Source organism: Gordionus sp. m RMFG-2023, chromosome 3, assembly GCF_954871325.1.
Source record: "Gordionus sp. m RMFG-2023 chromosome 3, tfGorSpeb1-WG-v2, whole genome shotgun sequence".
NCBI classification, from domain to species: Eukaryota; Metazoa; Nematomorpha; class Gordioida; order Chordodea; family Parachordodidae; genus Gordionus; species Gordionus sp. m RMFG-2023.
In genome coordinates, this window is record NC_088777.1 from 47,282,083 (window position 1) to 47,307,741 (window position 25,659).

The 25,659-nt window shown below is 25.7% G+C and overlaps 1 protein-coding gene across 1 annotated transcript; it reads right to left on the reverse strand.

Moving 5' to 3' along the window:
- Positions 1–4,765: 4,765 nt before the first annotated feature.
- On the reverse strand, positions 4,766–18,432 carry LOC135927059 (phenylserine dehydratase-like). Its single transcript, XM_065462996.1, has 6 exons — positions 18,294–18,432; positions 18,062–18,255; positions 17,892–18,022; positions 17,661–17,806; positions 17,509–17,601; positions 4,766–5,205 (listed from the first exon to the last, which is right to left on the reverse strand). The coding sequence occupies exons 1-6, from the start codon at positions 18,430–18,432 to the stop codon at positions 4,766–4,768; spliced, it is 1,143 nt and encodes a 380-aa protein (XP_065319068.1).
- Between the last annotated feature and the right edge of the window lie 7,227 nt (positions 18,433–25,659).

The window sequence follows — 25,659 nt, forward strand, 5'->3', positions numbered from 1 at the left end:
ATACCATCTAAAACCTAGTGATGAGAACATTATATTTTTGGAGGAAAATAAAAAGGGATATAAAATATAATTATATGATATTATACTACTATTTTTTTTTTAAAAAAATAAAACATTTTAAATACTTAGGAAATAGATAGGTAGAAAAAATAACCAAATTTAAGAGAATCTAAAAAAAAAAAGAGGAGATAATGGAAAAACAATAATATATATTACATAATCAAAACTATAACTATATTATATTATATATATATATATATATATATATATATAAAGATTTTATTAAAAAAATACACTGATATCTGATAATACTTTTTTGATATTCTCTTCAATTATAATTAATAATTTATTAAGTCCCTTTATTTATTTTTAAAAGCTTTTATTTTTTAACATTTTATAGAAAAAAATCCTATCTCCTACTTAACTGATATTAAATTACATTTTCTCCAAAAATATAAAACAAAAAAAAATCTCAATTTATAAGTGTAATAATATAATTTACCTTTTATATTTTTTTTTGTTTAAAACAATTTGCGTTTTTTTGTTTTTGTAAAAAAAAAAAATTTTTAATTTAAAAAAATAAATTAAAACTTCGATCACTTAATGGGTTTTTTTTATTTTTTCAAATAGAGAAAAAAAATTATTATTTTTCACCTTTAGATTTTTTTCAGAAAATGATAATAATTATGCAATTAATATTATGTTTATAAATTATAATTATTTGTTAATGTAAATTGGTGTAAATTTATAAAAGGTTAAGGTAATTAAATAAATTTAATATAAATTAGCCCTAAGAAGGTTTGGAATAAAAAAAGAGGTAATATGTAATGTATTAAAATGATGTGGTGAAGAGGAAAAAGAAATAGCTCTCTTATATTATAATGAATCAATAAATGATGGAAGTTACATGAGTAAATCATGAAATCATCGGTGTTGCTTCAAAGAGGAATCTTTTGATATTTTTTTTAAGATTTAGCTTTAGATTCAGCAGGGATAGGAATCTTATAACTATGTTTCTCAATTTCAATTTTTGCACTATAACTTTTGATTTCGAAGTTATTCGCAAAAAAAATAACAAGATATATTATTCTCAATGTATTTTTTTTAAAATACGACATAATTTTTGTTAGCATTTTCCCTCAGATCTGCCTTTAATATTTATTCATAGGGGTGTCAGGTCAATTTTATCATCATCTCGATAATTTTCTTTAGCAAGCTCAAATTTATGAATTTTTTTAATATTGTATTGATATTATAAATAATGATAATATAGTTTACATTCTTAGCATAAATTTGTTTGGAAATAATACATGCCATATAACATCTACTTTTCTCTTTATCTTATTCTACCGTAGTTTATTTAAAAATGGTCAGAAATTTCCTCTAATCAGGTTAACTCTTTAAATATTACCTTATGCCATTCTCTATTTTTTTTAATCAGTCTATTCCTTATTTGCTTTCCATAATACCACCATACAACGCTTCCATATTTTTGTCAAAATATTGAGCATCTATCCACGGGGGTACACCATTTTATAAGTCTTTCACTTAATCTCACTATCATGTCTTCAATCTCTTATAATTTTACAGTCCGCTTTATGTTTGATCTCATAATCCATTAGTTTTCGGTCAGAATTGCCATCTTCGTGATAGAAAATAGTTTAGAGATAACAAGCCAAGTTTTACACCCCTCCCAATCAAAATATTTTTTTTTCCTACGCCCCTAATCCCCCAGGAAACATATGGCCATGAATTCTGATATTCAGCCTCCCCCTCTTTCATATAGACACAGGTCACCCAAGCTTTAAACTAGCTCTTCTTTATAATTTAATATCAATCCAAACAAAAATGCCGGCATTATTACCATCCTAACTTGCTCCTCATTTTTTAAATTTTTTTTATACCTGTAAATTTCTTTAGATCATAAAATAAGTATTGAGGATGTGTCATGGTCAACATATTACTAAACCGCCAGCTGTTTAACCGGCTATGTAGCTTCAAATAGGCAGTCTAAGAGAAAAAGGGTTGTATATATGACCGGTCAAATATGATTAGGTCAATTAATCGGTCAAATACATTGGGTTAATTGACCGGTCAAATACGATTCAGTCAATTTACCGGTCAAATTTACATGTTTTAAAAGACAATATTTACTTTATTAAGAAAAGAAAGTAAAAAATATAGTAAAATAAATCTATAATATTAATTTTATAATATTTTTTAATTCATTGTCATTCAATAATTAATGTTTCGCAGTGGCCGATTATTGTTCTGATTCATATATAATATTTTTATTTTCTTTGATATTTTTTTAATCCTGTTGTCGAGATCTTCAATTTATTTCTGTTTTAATAAGAATATTTACCAAAATCTTTAGGAAGAATAGGTAGAAATAGGAATTGTTAATAAAGTTCAATTTCTATTAATGGGCATGGTGAAAAAAAGCTCATTCCACTAACTTAAGGCCGGAATCTAATTGTTTTCCATATAATTTGCTTCTGATATTTATGATGTCACTTGAAATATTCTGATCATACACTTTGTAAAATACCTAATTCTTGTATTATATTAAATATTTCATGAAATTCACTACTGAAAGATGCTACCTATCCCTTTGATATTGGGGACCCAATAAATAAGCAGCGTTGTGTCCACATGTATTTATATCATTTTTCTTTTTACAAACATATTTTTAATTTTTTTTTCTTCAGATTTAGGTTTTGACCAAGTTAGATACTCCTCCGACCAAATGACCAACTTGCCGAAAAAAACAAAAAATACGTAAAATAACAATGCTATCAAACACTTAAAATTAACAAATACAGGGTATCCTAGTCTAAAAATTGTTTAGTCTAGGCCAAAGAGACTAAACAAAATAAGTATCAAAAATAAGTCGTATCGGAAAACACCCTGCAATCTTTTTTTTAACACTTATTTTTACAAAATTAACTTTGCACATACTTCATTATATTTGATTGATAGTCTTTGTAATTTACTAAAAATCTCTAATACTGAATAAAAATCTGGCATGTTTGACTTGCACAGGTTGGATCGAGCCCAAATTTTTTAAAATTTAAAAACCTGAACATCCCTATTGAGTCCCATTTTGACTGATGCTCTAGATTTCAATTTGAGTTATTTTTTTTATCTAGTAATAATATCTCACTTTTCTTTTCCCATTTTTGAAAACCTTCATCCCTTTACTTCTCATCTAGATTTCAGTTGAATGTTACCCCATGGTGACTAAATTGTCTGTTTTTTTTCATATCAAACAATTTCCAGTCATATTATATTGCAAAGGATGAATTTTTTATAAATAACTTATTCCTTTTTTAAAAAATGTTGCCTCATTAATTTTATAAGGTATGAAAAAAATTTCGATACCTAAAATTAATCTTAAACAAATTACCCTGATCTAATCTAAAAATTATTTATTCCTATTAAAATCAATGAGGATGCAAAAGAATGAATATATATATATATAATTATATAGAGAAATAGTTGTTTGCTGAAAATATCCATTTTGTGGGTTATTCTTCCAGAGGATTTATCCAAAAATTGGTTTAGAAATTTCAAAAAAAAAACTACTTTAGACATTAACATACACACGATATTTTAAGATTCTTTTATATATAAGTATAATAAATCATTACTACTTGTGTATACATTCCAAAAGGCAAGCTAGAAAGCTGGACAGTGAAATGTAAATAAATGTATTTTTTTCACACAATAAAATAAAATGATTATTCTATGTGCATAAATATCTAGTTTGCGCACAATAAAGTTGGCATCATCAAAATACATGGATAGGAAAGAAATAATGTTAAAAGTGAATTTAAACCAAAATATTTTAAAAAAATTATGTATCTTTTGCAGGGATAAAAAAAATACAAGATTCTTTTGTAAATAAAATGACTTATTTCAAAAATATACAAATTATATCTATATAAAAGGATCTTGTGTCTTAAATGTGAGTATTAACGGTACTACCAAACTCTGAATACTACTATTTACGTAGTATGGTTTTGTAATATAGAGATTACGATTTATAAGATAAAAATGAAAGCCACCATACAAGGTACAAATTCGTTAGTAAACAATAAAACTTGCCATTTTAGGTTTTTTACAATCTGAAGCAAGCGACTATATTAACTTATTTAAAAGAATATATAAAAGTTAAACTTTTAACAAACATAGATTATATTTATTTTTTTAAAAAAGAAATAATTGCATGTAAATTTTATTTTAGTATATTTTTATTTTCCGTGTCCAGAATGAATTTCAAGTTTTTATAAGTTTATTAATAAAATATTACTTAATTAAATTTGAGTTCTTAACCTCGTGCTTAAAATGTGCAATTATTTGTTTTTAAATTTAAGCAATAAAGTGGGGTAATGATATAGTGGATTCGAATCAAGAACTATCGGGATTATGATAAATGTATAGAAACAACTAGGCCCACAGACGTTACTTGAAGGTATCAAATTTTTTTGTATATAAGAATAAAATACAATGCTATCTTATATTTTAATAAAACACATAAATATTTAATAACGTTCAAAACTATTTTAATCATTACCCTAATTATATAACATATTAGGTAGTAAAATTCTATATTGTCTATTCTTTATACAACAACGCATAAAAAAATTAATGTAAAATTCTGATAGGATAAATATGTCTTAAATAAATAGCTAAACAATTTAAATAATTTTGTATAACAATTAAATAATTGAGCAATTTTTTATAAATATCATAGAGAAATTCATAATTCTCTTTGAGAATTTACGATGGCTGCCAAATCATTCGGACTTATATTTCCACCCGTTAAAACTACTACAACGTTTAGTTTAACTCCTGAACCATCTTCGTAAAGTGCTTGTTGGACCCTTGGCTCACTACTAGCATCGAAGAATGGCGAATATTGAATGTAATCGTTAGATAATGGCCAAAGGTTCTCAGTTTTATCCTCGATGATTTCTTCGTAATCACCACCACGATTAACGGGTAAATCGTTTTCCTTAGCGGCTTTCAAATCGATTCCGGGAACTTTTCCGTGCATTAAAGCGGCTAAGGCGGCGCAACCAGATGGCTCTACGACTAATCCCGTCTCATAACACTTTGCCATGCTCGCTTTTATTTCTTCGTCGCTTACTAAAATGATGGCATCAACATTGCGAGAACATATATCGTAAGTTATCTTACCTTTAATAAAATAATGAAATTAATTTCGTAAAATATCGTTTCAACACTTGTAAAGTTTTACTTTGGAAGAAATTCAAAATAAATAGTTACGACGAGCCGTTTAACAGAGTTTATGCGTAAACGTGTTCCACATAACTGATAATATTAAAATAAGTAAACCTTTTCTCTTTTTTTTTGAGTTAGAAGCTTGAAATTATAATTTACTACGAATCTAATCAAACTCTAATTCTATATTTGTTAAAATATGAATAATATCAGAGACCTGCAGGCCCGGCCCTAAACCCGGCCCCGCCCTAAGCCCGACCCGGGAACCGTATTTTAATTTTTAAAAAAAAATAGGCGAAACCAAATATTTTAAAAATATCCGGGCCGGGCCTGAAAATATAAAAACCGGGCCCTGGTCTAAAAATCTGTTGAAAAAAACCGGGATGGGCAGTAAAATGGCACCCTTGCAGGTCTCGGAATAATATGGTAGGGTAAAACTGAATTTTAATATATGGATTATAATCTTTAAGAATCAATGTCCCTCGACATAATTATGTAGTTTTTCTTTCTTTCTATATTTCTGTCTTTTTTTCTACCAGTTTAGAATCGAGAACTCTTTTTCATTTATTTGGATATAAATTAAAATTTTTAGAAATAAAATAACTTTCGTATTATTTTATAAAGGGATAAAATCATGAACTCAGAACATTCAGTGATATGGATTACAAGGGGAACGGAACATAATTTTTGGGGAGGAATGGGAAAGGAAGAAAAATGCACTTGTTTTCGAGTTCCTGATAAATATTATTGTTATTGTTAATGCTAGAAAATAATTTCTATCTATTTGTGCCATAAATTATTGTATTCACCCTTAAATCCATGACTTTTCCTACGTGGGTCAATAATTGGAAAATATGATTTTGTTGGTTATCATATATTATTATTAGCTGATCTTTTGATATTTTTCCAAAAAAAATAATGTAATTCGTAGTTAGTGTTATTATGATTTATATTGAACCATAATGGCGATTTATTATAATTTTTGGGAAATCCTTTCAAGATAATTATATTTCAGGGAACTATAAGTGGTTTTCATTAGGGGCTAAATATTGCTGCAGGACTTTTATAATGAGTATGTGCAATCTTCTCAGAGAAATTTTGTGTGATTAGGTTAATTCTAAAATGCTACTTAAGAAAATTTACTTTGTTGGAATTCTTATTTAAAGGTATGCATAAGTTCAACAATCTGAAAAAAAGGTGTGCAATATCTTGGACAAACACCATATTGCACAGTAGATATTTTTATTAATAGAGCAATATGCTGCAAGATTATACCTTTTAATTTTCATTTATAAAAATATATAGCATTGTTAAGGGGCTCCATTTGAGCTAATATTTAAAAATGGTTAACTCAATATTTTATCTAGAAAAATATTAATTTTGCTCATAGATGACACAAAGGTTTAGATATCTTAGCAAATCTCGAGGCTGAGGTAGCATTCTGGCGAAAATATTGAGTTCATCGTTGTTCAAAATATACTCAAATTGAGCTGTTCTAAAAAAAATAATTTGTGCAATAATCAGGTCATCAAAAAGTAGATTGATTCATTTTTTGGATACTTTATTATAATTTTTTAAAATTAAGAAATATGGAGATAATATATATGGAGGCCAATCCGATCCGATATTAAATTGATATCGGCCGATTACCAATCCGATATCATATCTAATTTTGTATTCTATAAAGATATCAATGGTTAATTTTTAATATACTTTTTATTAGTATATCATCTATAATTTAACTATACCATAACATATGTCATTTAAATATATTATAATGATCAGTTATAGTTTATATTCAATTCAATTGCAATTCTAAAAGTATTATAAAATATTTTTATTGATAAATCACTTATTTATATAATAAGTAATAACATAATCTATTTAAAAAATAAGTAATAAACAAATATATTATGAAATTTGGAATAAATTTATAAATTAATGTATCGAAGATTTCTTTTTAGAAATACCAAAATTTCTAATTTATCAAAGGTCAGTCTGCAGCTATGGTAATGTCAATATCACCAGCTTTATCGCACACTTTTATAAACAGAATGAGCAAAAAAAATAACAATAAGGCAGAATGTTTATTAATTAATTATTATTTAAAAAAAATTAAACATAAAAATGAATTTCGATTTTATTTATAAAAATAAAAAAGGTTTTTTTAGATATAACTTTTTTTAAATATTATAATATTTTATTTTTGTTAAAAACGCCATTTTTTATCGGATCAGATCGGAAAATTTTATAATATTTGCCGATAACCGATATTGGATGAAATATCGATTAATGATATTATATCTTAAATATTTTAATATATTTATAATAAAGTAATATTCCATATTATAGCCATTTTTGAAAAAAATATAAGCTAAAATTTGGGAGAAGTGTACAATTAAGATTTAGTAGTGTGTATATATATTATAAATTTTGAAACAATAATTATTTAGAGATCAAAATTTTAAGCCCTTCTAGGATATTAATTCATTGAGAGATCAAAATTTAAGCCCTTCTAGGATATTAATTCATTGACATATATTTTTTTAATCTAAAAAATACCACTAAATATATGTCAATGAATTAAAATCCTAGAAAGGCTTCAAATTTTGATCTCTCAATAATTATTGTTAATTAATAATATATATATATACACTATTAAATTTTAATTGTACACTTCTCCCAAATTTTAGTTTATAAATTTTTCAAAAATGGACAGTATAATATGTAATATTACTTTATTATATATATAAAAAAATAAAAATTTACTAATTAAGATATAATATCATTGAAAAAAGATAATGGTGTATCATTTGAAAGTGTTTCTGTTGAAGTAGGTCAGCAGTAGTTTGATCCTTTGATTGAAACATCAAAGTATGATACAATCTTGACGTTTCACTTTTGAAAAAGGTATCTATTTGAATGATTCATGCTTTCCAAGCCTTCTACCATTGATAGTAGGTACAATCTAAAATAATATTAAATTATAGATAAAAATATATATTTTACTGGCTCTCGAATGGCACCCTTTCCAAAAGAGCCAAAAGTTTTTCCTCCACAAGAGCATTTGCTTTTGAACCACTTGCCTTTGGTCTATTTTCTTTAAGATTAAAACTATCTGTAATATTCCTGTCTTTTATTGAAGGCTCCATGAATTTAATATAATCATACTATCTGTATGATAATTTGGTACCTGATGATCCAGATGACTTTCCCAATTTATTTTGTTCAATTGATCTCTAAAATTTTTCAACTTCTTCTTTAAGCATGATACAGTTGTATCATGCTGTGGAAACTCTTTCTCCATGCTAATAAAAATATAATTTATTATTATTGTTTATATATATTTACCTTAAACTAATGTTAGATAAACCATCTAACACTAAGATTGAGTTTTTACGGTCTGGATTTCGCTGGTTCCAGACCATATCTTGCATCTCCAACAAGTTACAAATTTTTTTTGTAAGTTTATCATCTCATATTATAAAATGATAATAATATCAATTAATGTATTCTAATATTATATAAATATAAATGAATATATTCTAAAATTATATAAATATAAATGAATAAATTATATAAAATATCATTTAATATATTCTAAAATTATATAAATATCAATTTTTATATTCTAAATGTTATAATAATCAAATAATATATGAGATAAATTATACTTACAATTTTGTATCCATTTTAAATTTTAGCGCAAAATTAAAAAAGCATTAAAAAAATCAAACCAGATTGCTTTTTTTTAACGCTTGCCGTAAAAAAATCACTAGTTTGGTGCCCCCATTTTTGGTATTAGTGATAAATCACTTCATCTAACGCTTCCTATCATTTAATATTTATGCGGCATATTTAAAAAATAAATTAAAATAACTCAAATCTAATATAAAATTAAAAATATTCAAAAATCTATAGATACTACTGCTACAACCTCATATCCATACCATCATGCTACCCCAACCTTACAGGAGAAAGTATCCGCAATTATACAAAGTAGTATCTAGATAGAAGAAAATACTATCTTTCATATAAATTATAAATTTTAATATTTAATAAAACAACCTAATTCTCAGGCAGAATTTATCAATTTCGTAATAACTAGCAATACAAATTCAAGTATTTATAGTGCGCACAAATTGAGCGTTGCAACGCTCCGTTTTAAAATCTAATAATGTATTTTAAAAGGTATTGTGCAAATTGGATTTTTTTACGGCAAGCGTTAAAAAAAGCAATCTGGTTTGATTTTTATTGTGCTATTTTATTTTTGCGGGAAAATTTAAAATGGATACAAAATTGTAAATATAAATTTATCTCATATATTAATTGATATTATAACATTTAGAATATATAAATTGATATTTATATAATTTTATTAAATGATATTTTATATAATTTATTCATTTATATTTATATAATTTTAGAATTTGGGATGATAAAGTTACAAAAACATTTTGTAACCTGTTGGAGATGAATGATATGGTCTGGAACCAACAAAATCCAGACCATAAAAACTCGATTTTAGTGTTAGAAAGTCTAACTAACATTAGTTTAAGGTAAATATATATAAACAATAATAATAAATTATATTTTCATTAGCATGGAGAAAGAATACCCACTGCATGATACAACAGATCATGCTTAAAGAAAAAGTTAAAAAATTTTAGATATCCTCAACAAGATAAAGATGGGTAAGTCCTCTGGTTCAGCAGGCACAAAATTATCATACAGATGGTATGATTATATCAAATTCATGGAGCCCTCAATAAAAGATAGGAAAATTACTGATAGTTTCAATCTAAAAGAAAATATACCTAAGGCCAGTGGGTCAAAAGTAAATAGTCTTGGTGGAGGAAAGACTTTTGGCTCTTTTGGAAAAAGTGCCATCCGAGAGTCAGTAAAATATATATTTATCTATAAATTTAATATAATTTTAGATTGTATCTACTATCAATGGAAGCAGGCTTGGAAAGCATGAATCATTCTAATAGATACTTTTTCAAAAGTGAAACATCAAGATTGTATCATACTTTGATGTTGCAATCAAAGGATCAAATTACTGTTGAATTATCACCTACTTCAACAGAAACACATTCAAATGATACACCTTTATCTTTATTTAATAATATTATATCTTAATTATTTTTGCAAATATTTTTATTTATATATATATATATAATAAAGTAATATTCTATATTATAGTGTCCATTTTTGAATAATATATAAACTAAAATTTGGGAGAAGTGTACAATTAAGATTTAGTAGTGTGGTGTATATATATATATATATAATAAATTTTGAAACAATAATTATTTAGAGATCAAAATTTGAAACCTTTCTAGGATTTTAATTCATTGACATATATTTTTTTAATCTAAAAAATACCACTATATTCTAAAAAGATTACAAGCTAGGATAAGTATAAACCTAATGTATCCTTGCATTTTTTTTAACCATAATTTAGCCAATATTATCTTTAGAATATGTAAAAAGAATAATAGTGTTTGATTTTTTAAGATATTGACTTTTTATATAGATAACTTTTATGGTTTATTGAGCCAATATTTTATTTTGACATCAACTTATATGAATATAATATAAAAAATTAAATGAAATAAAATTGGATTATATTATTTTAATAAGACATTTAATACTCTCTTACATATTCTAGTGAACATTTTTATTCTTAAAGAAAGAAAAATATAATTAAAATTTTTTTATTTGCATTTGTTAATCTATTTATTTTTATATAATAGATATCTTATTCTATTTAAGGTGAATATATATAAATAAACAATCTTTTATAAATTTATTTAGCATTTTTACTTAAATATGTAGATTATTATAAATATATTAAGGTAGGATAAATAAATAAATTTATAGATTTTTTTAAATACTATATAATAAAATTTATAAATTATAATTATTTAATTAAAAATAAAATTCTATAATTGAGTCCCCAAAAAGGAACCATAATTGTGTCTAAAAATTTCTATTTGAATTTTTTGTCGAATAAAAAGGAATTCTCTTGGTTCATTTGTGAAAAGTCGTATTTTATTAGCAAGATTTTTTAAAAACAAAAATGTTGAAGGCGAAAAATGCCCGTTAGTAGAAGTCACAACTGGAGTGAATAAAAAGTTTTTAAAATTTTTGAATTTGTTTATCTTTTTAATTTCAGCCTGTGTTATTAAATTGAAATTTATGTTTGAAGGAAATGATGAAACACACGTGTAGTCCCATATGAGTGATTTGCCGAGGGCCCAAGGTATGGTTGTCATACCATCAGGTCTTAAACCATCTACTTGAGATAAATTTGATAGTTCGAGATTGTTAGGAATGTGTGCAGCTGTTAAGCTTCTATTTATTATATGGTTTACAGCTGAGTGGCGTTGATGTCGCCCTTGACTAAAAATGCAATTTAAGCCATGTCTACCCTTTGAATCAACGGGTGATTTGCATTTGACGCAGGCATGAGGCTGTACTATATCGCAACCTAGACGTAGACCAATGGTTACTCTCAGTTGTTCATCTGATAAGAGATTACCAAGGTTGCGACTAGGGAGTGATTCTAACCATTCATGACCACCAAGTCTGTCAGATAATTGAAGGAGTTGAATGCAATCTAAAGGTGGATTGACTGATATATCTGTCTGGTATTTAGAGATTAAAGGTGTGAAAAAATTTTTGTGTGTGATGATTGATGGTAATACGGTGTTAATGGGTGTGTTTGCCTTCCATTTGTCAATAGCGTCGTCTAATAAACGATCGGTAGGGCATATGAAGCCAGAAATAATAGAATTGTTAGATAATCTAGATGATACGAATGATGATAAGGATAAAAGATTGAGCGGAAAAAAATCTAAACCTCCTAGTTTAGAAGGTAGCTGAGCAAGTGACCAATTGAATGAGTTTAAATTTATGTTTAAAATTTTTTCCAGAAATATTTTAAATTTATCCTGAATTTTAGATATGAATTCATTGTTTTTGAAAAAAGATGATGATCGGAAAATATGCATAAATTTAGGTATGTACAGGCATTTGCGAATTAAAAATAAAGATTGATGAGCTGGTAGGAGACTAAGAATGTGCTCCATACTGTAAAAGCTTTTAAAAATCTTGTTGAGAAAATCTTCCGATTTGGTCGCATTAGCTAATGGGGACCCAAGTAAGGTTAAGCTGTCAGGAGCAATGATTTTGTAGCCTTCCAACTTTTGTGGCTTATTGTTTAAGAAACATAATTCTGTTTTATTTATGTTGAGTACCAGGCCGATAGCTTGGGAATTGATTTCCAGGTGTTTTAAGGCGCTTAGTACATTAGCTGAAGGGCCACATATGGTCTCATCGTCTAAATACCATAGATTAAGATCTAGGTTAAAATTTTGTTTAATTTGGTAGATGAGATGATGGATTCCAAAACAAAAAAGAAGAGGTCCTAATGGATCCCCTTGTTGGATGCCCTCTTGGGATAAAATCTGATAAGATCCATATGTCAAAGGCGTCTGAAAACCATATGAGGATTCAATAAATTTAGAATAACAGGGAAATGTTTCATAGAAGAATTTTAAAAATGAGGTACGATGTAGGCTATTGAAGGCATTTTTAAAATCTAGTTTACATATTACAGAATCAGGTGGTGGGTTTTCTAAGTAAATTCTTAATGTATGAGCCGCTAACCATCAAATTTATCTCAAGTAGATGGTTTAAGACCTGATGGTATGACAACCATACCTTGGGCCCTCGGCAAATCACTCATATGGGACTACACGTGTGTTTCATCATTCCCTTCAAACATAAATTTCAATTTAATAACACAGGCTGAAATTAAAAAGATAAACAAATACAAAAATTTTAAAAACTTTTTATTCACTCCAGTTGTGACTTCTACTAACGGGCATTTTTTGCCTTCAACATTTTTGTTTTTAAAAAATCTTGCTAATAAAATACGACTTTTCACAAATGAACCAAGAGAATTCCTTTTTATTCGACAAAAAATTCAAATAGAAATTTTTAGACACAATTATGGTTCCTTTTTGGGGACTCAATTATAGAATTTTATTTTTAATTATATAATTATAATTTATAAATTATAATATTTTTAATTAGGTGTTATGTGAAATAAATAAATAAAACAATAAAAATAAAAAAAAAAAATATAATATAATAAAATAATTTATGAATTTAAAAAATCTTTGAATAAATTTCTGATATTTCTTGCTTCATTAGATGATGCATTGCTGTCGCTCATAACAGATATAGGTCTTACAGCCAAGCTTGTGATATCTGTGAATAGGATATCCTTGCACTAAATGCAAACTGTGAGAAGGAAACTTCAGTTATAAGATACCTTTTATATAAATAATTTTATGTTAAATTATCATATTTTACCTTAAGGTGAGAAATAGTCGATCTTTGCATTAATCTGCTTGTTGAAGTTCGTCACCTTAGGATTTATATCGTCATGGATGAGCTTCAGAATATAAGAGAAAGTTGTTCTCCTCATCCTAGTATAATTAAAAAATTGCGATGGAGTTAGATTTTGTTTTAGTGTAATATATTCCGAGAATAAATCTCTTCATGAATATTTTAGAAGTCTTCCTTCTCGTCTTAATAGATTTTGGTTTTTTATTAATTAAATATAAAGCAATAATTTGCTTATCTTGTAAACTTAATATATCCATATTTTAATAAAAATATAATCACGATTCAATTTTAAACAAAGAAAAAACATACTGCTTTCAATTTAAACACAGATGCACTACGTTAAAAAATGTACTGCAAACGCAAACGCTCAATTTGTGTGCACTATTTTTTATAATCTTAGTTTAATTTAGCAAATAGAATTTTTTAAGAATCCAAAGAGAATATTTTTTTTTACCAGAAAATAAACCCATGGCCTATTCAAATCTTTCAAATATATAAAAAGCAGTTAAAATTTTATCAAGATTATCAAAAAATTGAAAAACAGCAATTTCCATTTCCAAAATATTTCAAAAACCATTTTGTGTAAATTATCTTTAATGTAATGATTATATAAATTATATCTTTTACTTATATTTATAAAATATATATATTAATAAAGCTTATTCATGTTTGTCACAATATATTTTATTAGATTTAAGACATAGTTTTAAAAAAACCATGTTAGAATATAAAAGAAACAGAGTTAATTTTTAAAAAACAATGTTAGAAATTATAAAAAACATGTTTGATTACAAAAAATGGTTGGTTTTAATAAAACAATGTTAGAATTTATAAAAAAAAAGTTAGTTTTAAAAAACAATATTAGAATTTACAAAAAACAGAGTTAGTTTTTAAAAAAACAATGTTAGAATTTACAAAAAACAGGTTTGATTACAAAAAAAAACAAGGTTGGTTTTAATAAAACAATGTTAGAATTTACAAAAACAGATTTGTACAAAAAACAAGGTTAGATTTAAAAAACAATGTTAGAATTTACAAAAAAAGGTTAATTTTTAAAAAACAATGTTTGAATCTACAAAAAAAGCTATTTGGGGGCACCTAGCCTATAATTTTCTTTATTTACCCATAAATAGGGGCACCTAGCCTATTATTAACTTATTTACCCCCATTTGGGGGCAAGCAGCTTAAATTTTCTATTAAGCCCATATGGAGGCACCTAGCCTATAATTTTCTTATTTACCTTTAAATTGGGGCATGCTGCCTAAAATATAATTTTCTATTTACCGCAGCCTCTGCCTAAAAAAATCCAATTTTCACAATACCATCTAAAATGCATTATTAGTTTTTAAAACAGAGCGTTGCAACCAGTGTTGTTAAAAATAGCGTGCTGGGCTACTTTTTTCAGTAGCGTTAGTTTTAGTGAGCTACTTTTTTAGAAAATAGCGATAGCAGTAGCTCACTACTACTTTCAATTTTACATAATAAATACATCTAAAAATTATTAAAATATATTTTTTATTAAATCTAAAAATGATAATCCATATATTTAATTTAATTTTGAAATTTATATTTAAAAATATATATTATAAATCTAGTTAGCATTATAAATCTAGTTATTAAAAAGAAAAATATAGATTATCCTTTCCCAAAATTCAAAAAATAATTTAATCTTGAAGAAAAAATTACTATTGGATATCGGTTTCGATGCAACATGTGTCGCAAAATTTTATCCTCAAATCATAAATGCAGCTTTAATTTGAAAAAACATTTAAAGCTAATATATTAAACAAATTTAATGTGAATGTGTAGGCTAATCCTTAATTTTTAAAATAAATTTAAATCAAAGACCAATCATTTTTATTATATATTCAATTTTATCTAAATTATTTAAAATATTTTAAAATAGTTATTTCAATCATTTTTATGTACTATCTCTTACATATTTTTTATTCTAAGTATTACTGTTATAATTTTAGACTGTTCACACCTCAAATTATAAAGAGATTAAAAAATATCTCAAAAGTTTTGGGGTAATGGAAGGAGATACATCCACTTCCAAATCAAATTTAATTCAAACATAATTAAGCAATTTGGATTCATCAACTCCAGGTGTATCTCAAAAATTGGCTGACAAAGTCATAATGAACTTTATAATAGATACTATTCAACCAGGTTCTTTTATAAAGATGATAAACACTTTTTCTCCACGTACCAATTATGCGGCAGACATTGATGGCAAGATTTTTGATAGCTTTATAGAAAGAAAGAATCTTTAATATTAAATCTATGAGATGTCTCCTACATCTTTACAATATCAGATTGCTGTATGCACAATAGAAGGTAAAAATGTTTATTTTCTGATTTATAATATGATATTCGTATTTTTAGAACTTATTTAGGAGTGACCACACATTGAATTGTTCCAAAAAATCTAAAACTGAATCTAAAGGGCAACTTGATAGGCTGCTGGTAACGTTAAAAAATAATACTATAGCAAGATCAAAACCGCAGCCTTCCATAGACGATTTTTTTGAAATAAATAATAATAATAATAATATTGAAGCTTTTTTAAATCTAAAAATACTCATTTTTGATAATTTTTTTCATATAAAAAGTGTGTTTATTAAATTTAATACTGTGTTGCGCTGGTGCTGAACAATTATTTAGTATGGCAAAGCTTATACTTTCTGATTGTTGCTCTAGACTGGGGATGGCAGTACCGAAATGTTATTATTAAAGGGCAATAATAATAAATAAATTATATATATATGTAACAAATTATAGTCATGTTTTTATACCAATATTTTATTTGTGGAAATAAAGTTTTTGAAAAAGATAGCGGTAGCGATAGCACTCTACTTTTAAAAGTAGCATTTAACAACACTGGTTGCAACACTCAATTTGTGCGCACTATAAGGAAGAAAATATAAGAAAAACTCTTTGGCTTAAAAATTGGCTTAGAATTATAAGTAATAATATATATTTTAATTTTGTTTATAAGTTGGTTACATATTTTTTATCATCAGATTATTGATAATATATTTTTTATCAGAATATTATGATAATTTTTTCTGTTTTAAATCAAATTTGCAATAAAAAAAATTGTCAATATATTTGAGTATGATTTATTTTATTAAGATAATTCATTTCAATTATTCGAATTATTCAAATCAAATATTAATAGTAGATTTTGTTATTCACACGATGTGAATAGTAAATTCTACAATATATTTATTTTTGAATAAGCCTATGAAATACTGAAGGAATTAATAAAAGTCCATGAATTAAACTATTTAGAAAACTAGAATAGACTAAACTATATCATTTTATTATATTTTAAAATTATCACTAGAGAAAAGATAAGCAAAATCATCATATTAAAGCAAATTTATCAAAAACACTTCCAAAACTTCCAAAATAAAAACGTTAGTTGTTATTTTAAAAAAAATTCATGTTTATCAGCAATATTAGCACTCCATTTCAATGTAAAAATAACCCATATCTACTATAATACTACATAGTATATAAAAAATCAAATAAGGATACAGGGAGGCCACAGAATTTATTTTGGGGGGTAGACGATAAAAGATTATTAAGCTTTTAACAAATTTGTCTCTTTTGCTCAAATAGGAGGGGGTAAATGCATTTGTTATTCTAGCACCTCAATTATTGAATAAGTGTATATTCTTATTTAATGTCTAAATAAATATGTATCCTAAATATAAATTGTAAAATCCCAAAAAATATTTGGCCAATTTTGGATTTGTCAAATTTAAATTAATTTAAGCAAATTTCAAATAAGATATTAAAAAAATATATTTATAACTTTAATACCCGCATATGGTGGGGCTAAACCAGTTGCTATAGTATCAACATTCTCTAATGTCACTGGAGTTTGCATCCTAAAACTCTGAAACATTTTTGAAGCTTATGATTATGTAAAATATAAAACAAATTTAAATATTTTTACATATAAGAATTATTACCTCCATAAGGCTCAACCCCATATATTTTACAATTTGGTAAACAAGGCTTTACTGAAGATGATATGCCAGCTAAGAGCCCTCCTCCTCCACAGCACACAATAATAATATCTACATTATGACATTGTTCCAATATTTCATACCCACAACTAGATTTTTTTTAAAAATAATACAATATTAATAATAGTATAAGTATTATAAAATTAAATAATAATTTTACTAAATTTTGTGAACCTTGCATGACCAGCAATTAAATTATAATCATCATAGGGATGTAGAAACATCATATTATCTTTTTGTACATGATAATCAGCTGTTTTTTGTAGCATATTATTCTCAACTAATTCAACATTTCCTCCTAATTTCTGAAATCAAGAATTATTTTAATGAGCTTATAGTTTAACTTTTATTGTTTCGACCCGGTATTTGGGAGCATGGTTTGGCATCACTATTAAGCATTGTAATTGGAGCTGTTTTGAAATTGTTGCTAACGCCTTTCCATAGTTTCCACCAGATGTAGCTACAATTGATCTATTTAAAATGGCATTTTTATCTACATGTGCAATTTGATTTATCACTCCTCTTATCTTAAAAGAACCTTTAAAAATAATGAAATTCAGGTAAATATTATTGTACCTGTATGTTGCATATTTTCAAGCTTCATATTAAGGTTTACGAACTTAGGCAAATTTAATATATTTTCTACATTTATCATTGGTGTTTTTCTATATAAAGTATTTTGTTTTATAAGATTATAAGCTTTTTCCATTTCCATTTAGGATGTGTCCTAATATTATCAAAAATTAAATCCGAAAATTACGCGAAAAAGATGATTTCCGTGCCTATGATCGTATAGACACTTCATCGTAAAGTTTCGTCCAATTCTGTGATTGGTTCATTAAAGTGCGGGAAAAGTAATAGTTTAAAAATATTTTTATTTATAATATTGTAATGGAAATTAAAACGGTATCAAACAACATCAAAATTCTTCTTGAGAAAAGAATTAATCCCAAAATAATTCAAAATTAACAATCTAGATATAATCAATTTAGTAATGTAATTTTAGAAAACAAAATTACTAATAAAAAATCCAAAAGAGGACATGATATTCTATGTTTTAATGATTTGGAATATACAATGCATAGAGTAATTAATTCCAAATCATATTACCGATGTAGAAAAAGAAGTTGTTCTGGATGGGGTATTTTCCAATCAGTAAGTTCACAGAAACTCAGGATCATACCTTAGAACAATGAAAATCCCCTATTGGTAAGTTTTTTTTATAGATAATTCACTATAACACCTATTATTTAGTCAATAACCTTCTACTTATGTCTGATAGTCAACCAATAACTCAATTCCAATTATCTCAACAAATTATACAACCTTCATTATCAAGTTTCATAAAATATTAGATTTTTAAAATCAATATAATTTTAGACTATCAGCTAACTCAATCTCAAATTCTAGCAACGCCCAACATGCAGTCTACTAATACCATATCAAGTTTCACAAAATAAAATTTCTATAATCAATTTTTTTTAGGCAATATGTTTACTCAGTCTCAGTTCTTTGTTACAAACTCTCAACCAACTTCAACTAGTATCATCAATTATTATCTTTTTATATTCATTACTTTAGGTAATATGTTTGCTCAATCTCAACCCCTAGTAACACCTAACATGCAACCCTTAATGCCATATCAAGTTTATCAAAATTTATAATCATTTAATTATTAGGCATTATATTACCTCATAGGAATGACTCTAAAAAAACAAATTCCAAATATATCCTAAAAGAAAGAAATTTGGAAAAGCTGACTACACAATATAATAATCATATTATTAATAAATTGGAATTGCTGATAAATCATCAGCTTATATTAAATTAGTATACAATTCAAATGTATTTGATAATATATAATTTTTATTATTGTATTTTACATTGTAAATAATTTATATTTGTTTTATACATGCTAAATAAATATTAGTTGTTTATATTTTTGTATTCGATTTATACATTTGATATAATTAACATATGTCATATACATTATAAATTTGAATAATAAAATAAGCTTCTTAATTTGCTGTAAAAATTGTATCCTAGGTTGTTCTTTTGATATTGTGTAAGAGCTAAGATAAAAAGATAAATTTTTGCCATTTGAAACTTGCTAAATATTCTATATTTGAATAATAATATATATTAAATTTTACCATTTTAAACCTATTAATCTTCTTAATTTGCTGTAAAAATTATATCCTAGGTTTTTCTTTTGATATTGTGTAAGAGCTAAGATAAATTTTTACCATTTGAAACCTGCTAAATATTCTATATTTGAATAATAATATATATTAAATTTTACCATTTTAAACCTATTAATCTTCTTAATTTGCTGTAGAAATTATATCCTAGGTTTTTCTTTTGATATTGTGTAAGAGCTAAGATAAATTTTTACCATTTGAAACCTGCTAAATATTCTATATTTGAATAATAATATATATTAAATTTTACCATTTTAAACCTATTAATCTTCTTAATTTGCTGTAGAAATTATATCATAGGTTTTTCTTTTGATATTGTGTAAGAGCTAAGATAAATTTTTACCATTTGAAACCTGCTAAATATTCTATATTTGAATAATATATATTAAATTTTACCATTTTAAAAGAATTATTAACATTTAATGTAAGATTATGGTAAAAATTTAATTTTTACCATTTCAAATCTATTAATCTCCATTTTGAACGAATTGGACGAGTTGGACGAAAAATACGATGAAGTGTCTTATGATCAAAGGCACCCCACCCAAAAAGATATGGAGGATTTTTTATATCCACTGCAAATGTATCACGTAATTTGTTTAATTGATAAATGTTATTAATTTAGTTTGCATAATCTTATTGAGGAACTCAAATGGAATAATATATATTATATTTAATTCTTTTAAGATAATTCGGAATTCAATGGACACTCAATATGTATAATAATCCTATAAGAATTACACAAAGATAAAAATTAGTCAATCCCCCACCCTTAAAGTAATTATATTATACTGAAATGGCATAGGCTTTTGCTTAACATCTCTTTTTTTTATAGCCTATCGAAGTTTTTCGGATTTTGTGCTTACAATATGTACGGTTTAAGCAATGACATTTATGTTGATGGATTATATGAAAACCTAGGGTAGTTCTGTTGTTCGTCTACGCTAGGGCTTAGCGCTGAAATCTTATTACATAAAATTACGAGAATTTTAAGAAAAAAAAATAGAATATTTTTAAAATAAAAGCAAAATATTGGCCTAAATACTTTTTTTACTAATTCGCGTATTTTTTTTTGATTCTTTAAAAGTTTACGAGTTGTAAAAATTGAATAATTTTTTCATTAATATTTTGTAAGTTTTAAAATTTTTGCGAGAAAATGACAAATGAATATGATCTTGTTGAAGACAACACAGATTTTCATGGTGTAATAGTGATTTAAAATTTAGAGAGTTGACGCTAGTAAAGAAAATAAAAATCCATGTATTACAAAGCTAAAAAGGAAAAATGTTCTCACTAAACTTATATTCAAACCAAACAATACTATAATAATGCCTTTATTGTAAATAAGATGGTTTTTAAATCATTTTCTAAATTTACTTTTTTTAATAAATATTAGACAGTGACCTCTACAGAATCGGCGATGTAGTGGGGTATCTTTTTTTATAAAAAGATGTTATAAATCCAAATTATATTATAATCGATTGTTTTATAATAATATAAATATTCTCCATAAGTCCTTAATCCTTATAAATAAAATTTTAAAAAAACTGAATCTAACGGATGCTTTTCAATTATAGTTGCTAGTTCATATGATGTTAAATCAGAATCAATATCTTTGTAGCAAGTATATTGAAAATGATGAAATAAATCCGTTGAAAGATAAGCAGATATACATATTCACGGGTAAGATGGCAGGTCTTGATATTAAAAAATATATAATATGCATATAGTTCCATGAAGCCACCCCTCGAGTTTCTAATTGCAAAGCTATAATGGACTTTAAACATGAGTGGAAGGATCAATAGCGAATAGGCCACAATTGGGCAGGTCCCTCGGACGAATAAAGATTCTTTATAAAAAAATGAATCTTAGATACAGATACTAGTATCTTTTTCAAAATATCAAAAGCTACAAGATAAAAGATACTTATATATTTTGCTTACTTTTAAATTATTATTTAATATCAATTAAATTAGAATAGTTTATAAAATCCAGTTTTTATTATTTATTTGTGAAGAACATAATTTACGCATATAATAAGAATGAATATTTTCAATAGATAAAATATTTAGAATTAATAATAATCCAAGCATTTTTATATTAGTTTTAGCCCATTCTTGGCAAGAGAAGATAGACTAGTATTTTTAGTAGGAGTTTACTAATCTGCAAAAGAGTATTTAAAATAGATTCATAATTTTATAAGATAATCAAATTTTTCAAATAATTTATCATTAGACCTTTCCCCATTCGGCATACTTAACATTGTGACAATAAATATTTAAATTGAAGCTGAAAGGTATTGCAGTTTTAAAACCATTATATTAATGGAAGGATAATAATTAACAAATATAATGTATTTCGACTTTCTTTAATATAATTTAAAACATCTATTTCAGTGTTATTTATATTATTGAACTCAACAAGTTTCACCAAAATAAAAATAATCATCATTTTAGAAGTTAAATCTATTGGTGTTATAATTTGAGCTTATTTATATACTCTGGTACTACATTTAGAGCTTCTGTTAATAATATATTTTGATATTATTTTTTTTATCATCCAACTCAATCCATATTTTTAAATTCCAAAATGCCTCATTATATATCATGAAAATGTTTTCTCAAAATCTTTTGCCCATACCATCTTGGGCAACTTTTAATAGAGGTAAGCAATATTGTAAACTTGAATTTTTAAGATAACTTATGTCCCTTTTAACCACATATAAATAATATACTATAATATGTTTAACAAAATTTGTGTTGAAACCTTTATCATTTTTTTGTTTACACAGGTTTTACATTCAGCCTGTACTTTATCTATTTCTACTTTTATTTTCCAAAAAATTCCAACTAAAATTTTTGATTAAGGGAACTTATTTTAATAATTTATATTTCACTACTTTCTTTTTCACTACCATGAAAAATAAATTGCATAAAATTGGTAATGATATTCTATCGAGTTACATTTATATTAATCTTTACTTATTTCGTTTTGGTCTTATAATTTTTATTTATCTTAATATGAGTTGGAAATTCCAGCTACTTTTGGTTGTCAATATATTTAATTATATCGGAAAAAAATAAATAAATTAATACAAGATCTCCAAAGAAAATAAGATATATACTGTGATATGTAAAATTTTAAGCATGAATATTAAAAATAATCAGTATCTGTTTTATCAGAATATGAAAGATAAAGAATTTTGGATACTAATACTAGTATCTTATTAAAAATTTCAAAAAATATACTGAGTACATTATACAAAAGAATATTGTATCTTGAATACATGTATCACGGTACTGCCCAACTCTGGTACAGGCTTTGATTAGAGTTGAAGCCCAATAAAATTATTTAAGGCTATTGTCATCGATTAAATGCAATCATTATACAATTATGTTAATCAATAGAGAACTAAGAAAATTACAATAAAAATAATATATCATATTTTAACCTTATATAATATAAAAACAAAAGGCAGAAATCATATTTGATAAATTTTACGGAAAAAAAAAATAATTCGTAAATTTTTCGGGGGTAATCAATAATTTGCACTTAGTGAATCGGCGAGTTCGATAAGAAAATAATTATGTTTCCCATTTCGAATAATTTGATTGGCTAATATTTTGTTTACAATACAAATTTGAGTCGTCATCACAGTAATTACTTGATTGACCTTGAAGTTTTATCAACTTAAATTTAGGTATGGGAATTAAAAGGCTTAGTTAGTGTTTCCGACTATGTGTAATATAAGGATAAAAGACAAAAGTCATTTATATTTAAATCATTATTCGGTAAACTATGACACTGGACTATGAAGTAGTGTTAAACTACCCTATTAAGATTATAGCCATTTTCCTCATAAATGGCAGAAGGGTTTAGGCCTTTATTTGCAAAATCACGAGTCCTACATGCTATTATGTTGGCTAAGATCTTAATCTGGCAGTTATAAAAAATAGTAGGATCACTTAACATCTCTATTTTAAAGGTCTATGATGACAGTATGTATTAAGCAGCTTTAGGCAAATTTCAGAAAATTGTATCCAGATATAAACACAGATACTTTTTAAAATTTTGTATTTAAGATGCAATATACATAGAAAAATTTTCTATAAGATATAAGTTATTTGTTTCTTGCTTTTAAAAAAAGTATATAAGACTCAACTCAAGATACTTTTTAAAACACTTTAAATCAGGGATGTGAACCCGGACCCGGACCCTGAACCCTCCTGGACCCTCATATTTTGGCTGAACCCGGACCCGGACCCTTTTAGAAAGTGGAGGGTCCAAGGGTTCAGGGTGTTAAAAATTTTTAACTTAAAATTTTTTTTTTTGAAATTAATGTAAAAATATAATTTTTAAAAAATAATAAATATAAATATAATTTTATTAATTTTTAAAAAATAATATAAAATTTTATAATTTTATTAATTTTTAAAAAATAATCTAAAATTTTTATAATTTTATTATTTTTTTTCGTGGAATCTCCCTAAAAAATAGTCACTTTAAAACTATAATTGATGAAGCAAGGGATGTTGTAAAATATTTAAGAATTCCCACAATTGTTAGTATATTAAAATCCATGAAAATGTAAATGACAATTTTAGATTGCACAACACGTTGGTTCTCTATATGTATGATGCTAGAGCGATTATTAAGTTTGAAAGATTTCTGTAATGATTTTGTCATAGGAGCATGTGAAATCATTTTGTCAGAAGATGATTGGAATCAAATAAAAGAGCTTACTAGTGTGCTAGTTCCTTTAAAAATAACAACATTAAGAGTGCAAGCAGAACAATTATGTTTATCGGATTTTTATGGCATATGGTTAAGATGTCGATTAGAGTTAGGGAGATTAACAAGTTCTTTTTCAAATGAAGTATTAGAAAATACGAAAATAAGAGAGCAACAATATTTACAAAATAGTGTTGTATATGCTTCGATATATTTAGACCCGCGATATCAAGTTTTATTAAGTAGTGAGCAAAAACAAATGGCTATAGACCATCTTGAAGATTTATGGCATACCCAAAACTCTATTATTTACAATACATTGGTGGTTACAACAATATCCACTGGTTGTAGCGATAGCATTGATAATGATAACGATATTGATGATCTGGAAATTTTAATATTAGATAGAGAAAAAAAATTAAATTATCATCTGATAGAAAGGAGCAAAAAATATATATTGTATCTTTAATAGAAAAGTTCTCGGAAGTTATGAGAATAAATAGAGATGCAAACATTTTAAAATTCTGGGAGGAAAATTCTTCAATATATCCAGAATTATATACCTTTTCTAGAATCGTCATGGCTGTACCGGCGACACAAGTACAATAATTTATGTTTTATAAAAATGACTATCTATTTTAGATAAGCGTAGAACGTGGATTTTCATCGTTGACTAATTTACGTGGAAATCTGAAGGATGATATTTTAGAAGATATCATGATTGTGCGATTGAATAAAATATTTAAAATATAAATTATCTAATTTCGAATTTTAAATGTGTATATATTATTAAAGTATAATAAAAAATGAATGAAAAAAAGTCTTATTTTGAGTCATTATTTTTATGTTTCCTCCGAACCCGGACCCGAACCCTGGACCCGGGTCATTTTTAAATTTATTACCGGACCCAAACCCGGACCCAAACCCGGACCTGGACCCTTTTTTTTGTCGAAGGGTTCACATCCCTGCTTTAAATGTTCAAAATTAAAATTATCTAGCTTTATTTTTTA

Excerpts from the sequence above, each read along its gene's own strand:
- LOC135927059 (XM_065462996.1), bottom strand. The coding sequence starts at position 18,432 with ATGGAAATGGAAAAAGCTTATAATCTTATAAAACAAAATACTTTATAT. Across the intron at positions 18,256-18,293 it reads TGAAAATATGCAACATACAG|GTTCTTTTAAGATAAGAGGA; the intron begins GTACAATAATAT and ends TTATTTTTAAAG. Across the intron at positions 17,807-17,891 it reads TTAATTGCTGGTCATGCAAG|TTGTGGGTATGAAATATTGG; the intron begins GTTCACAAAATT and ends AAAAAAATCTAG.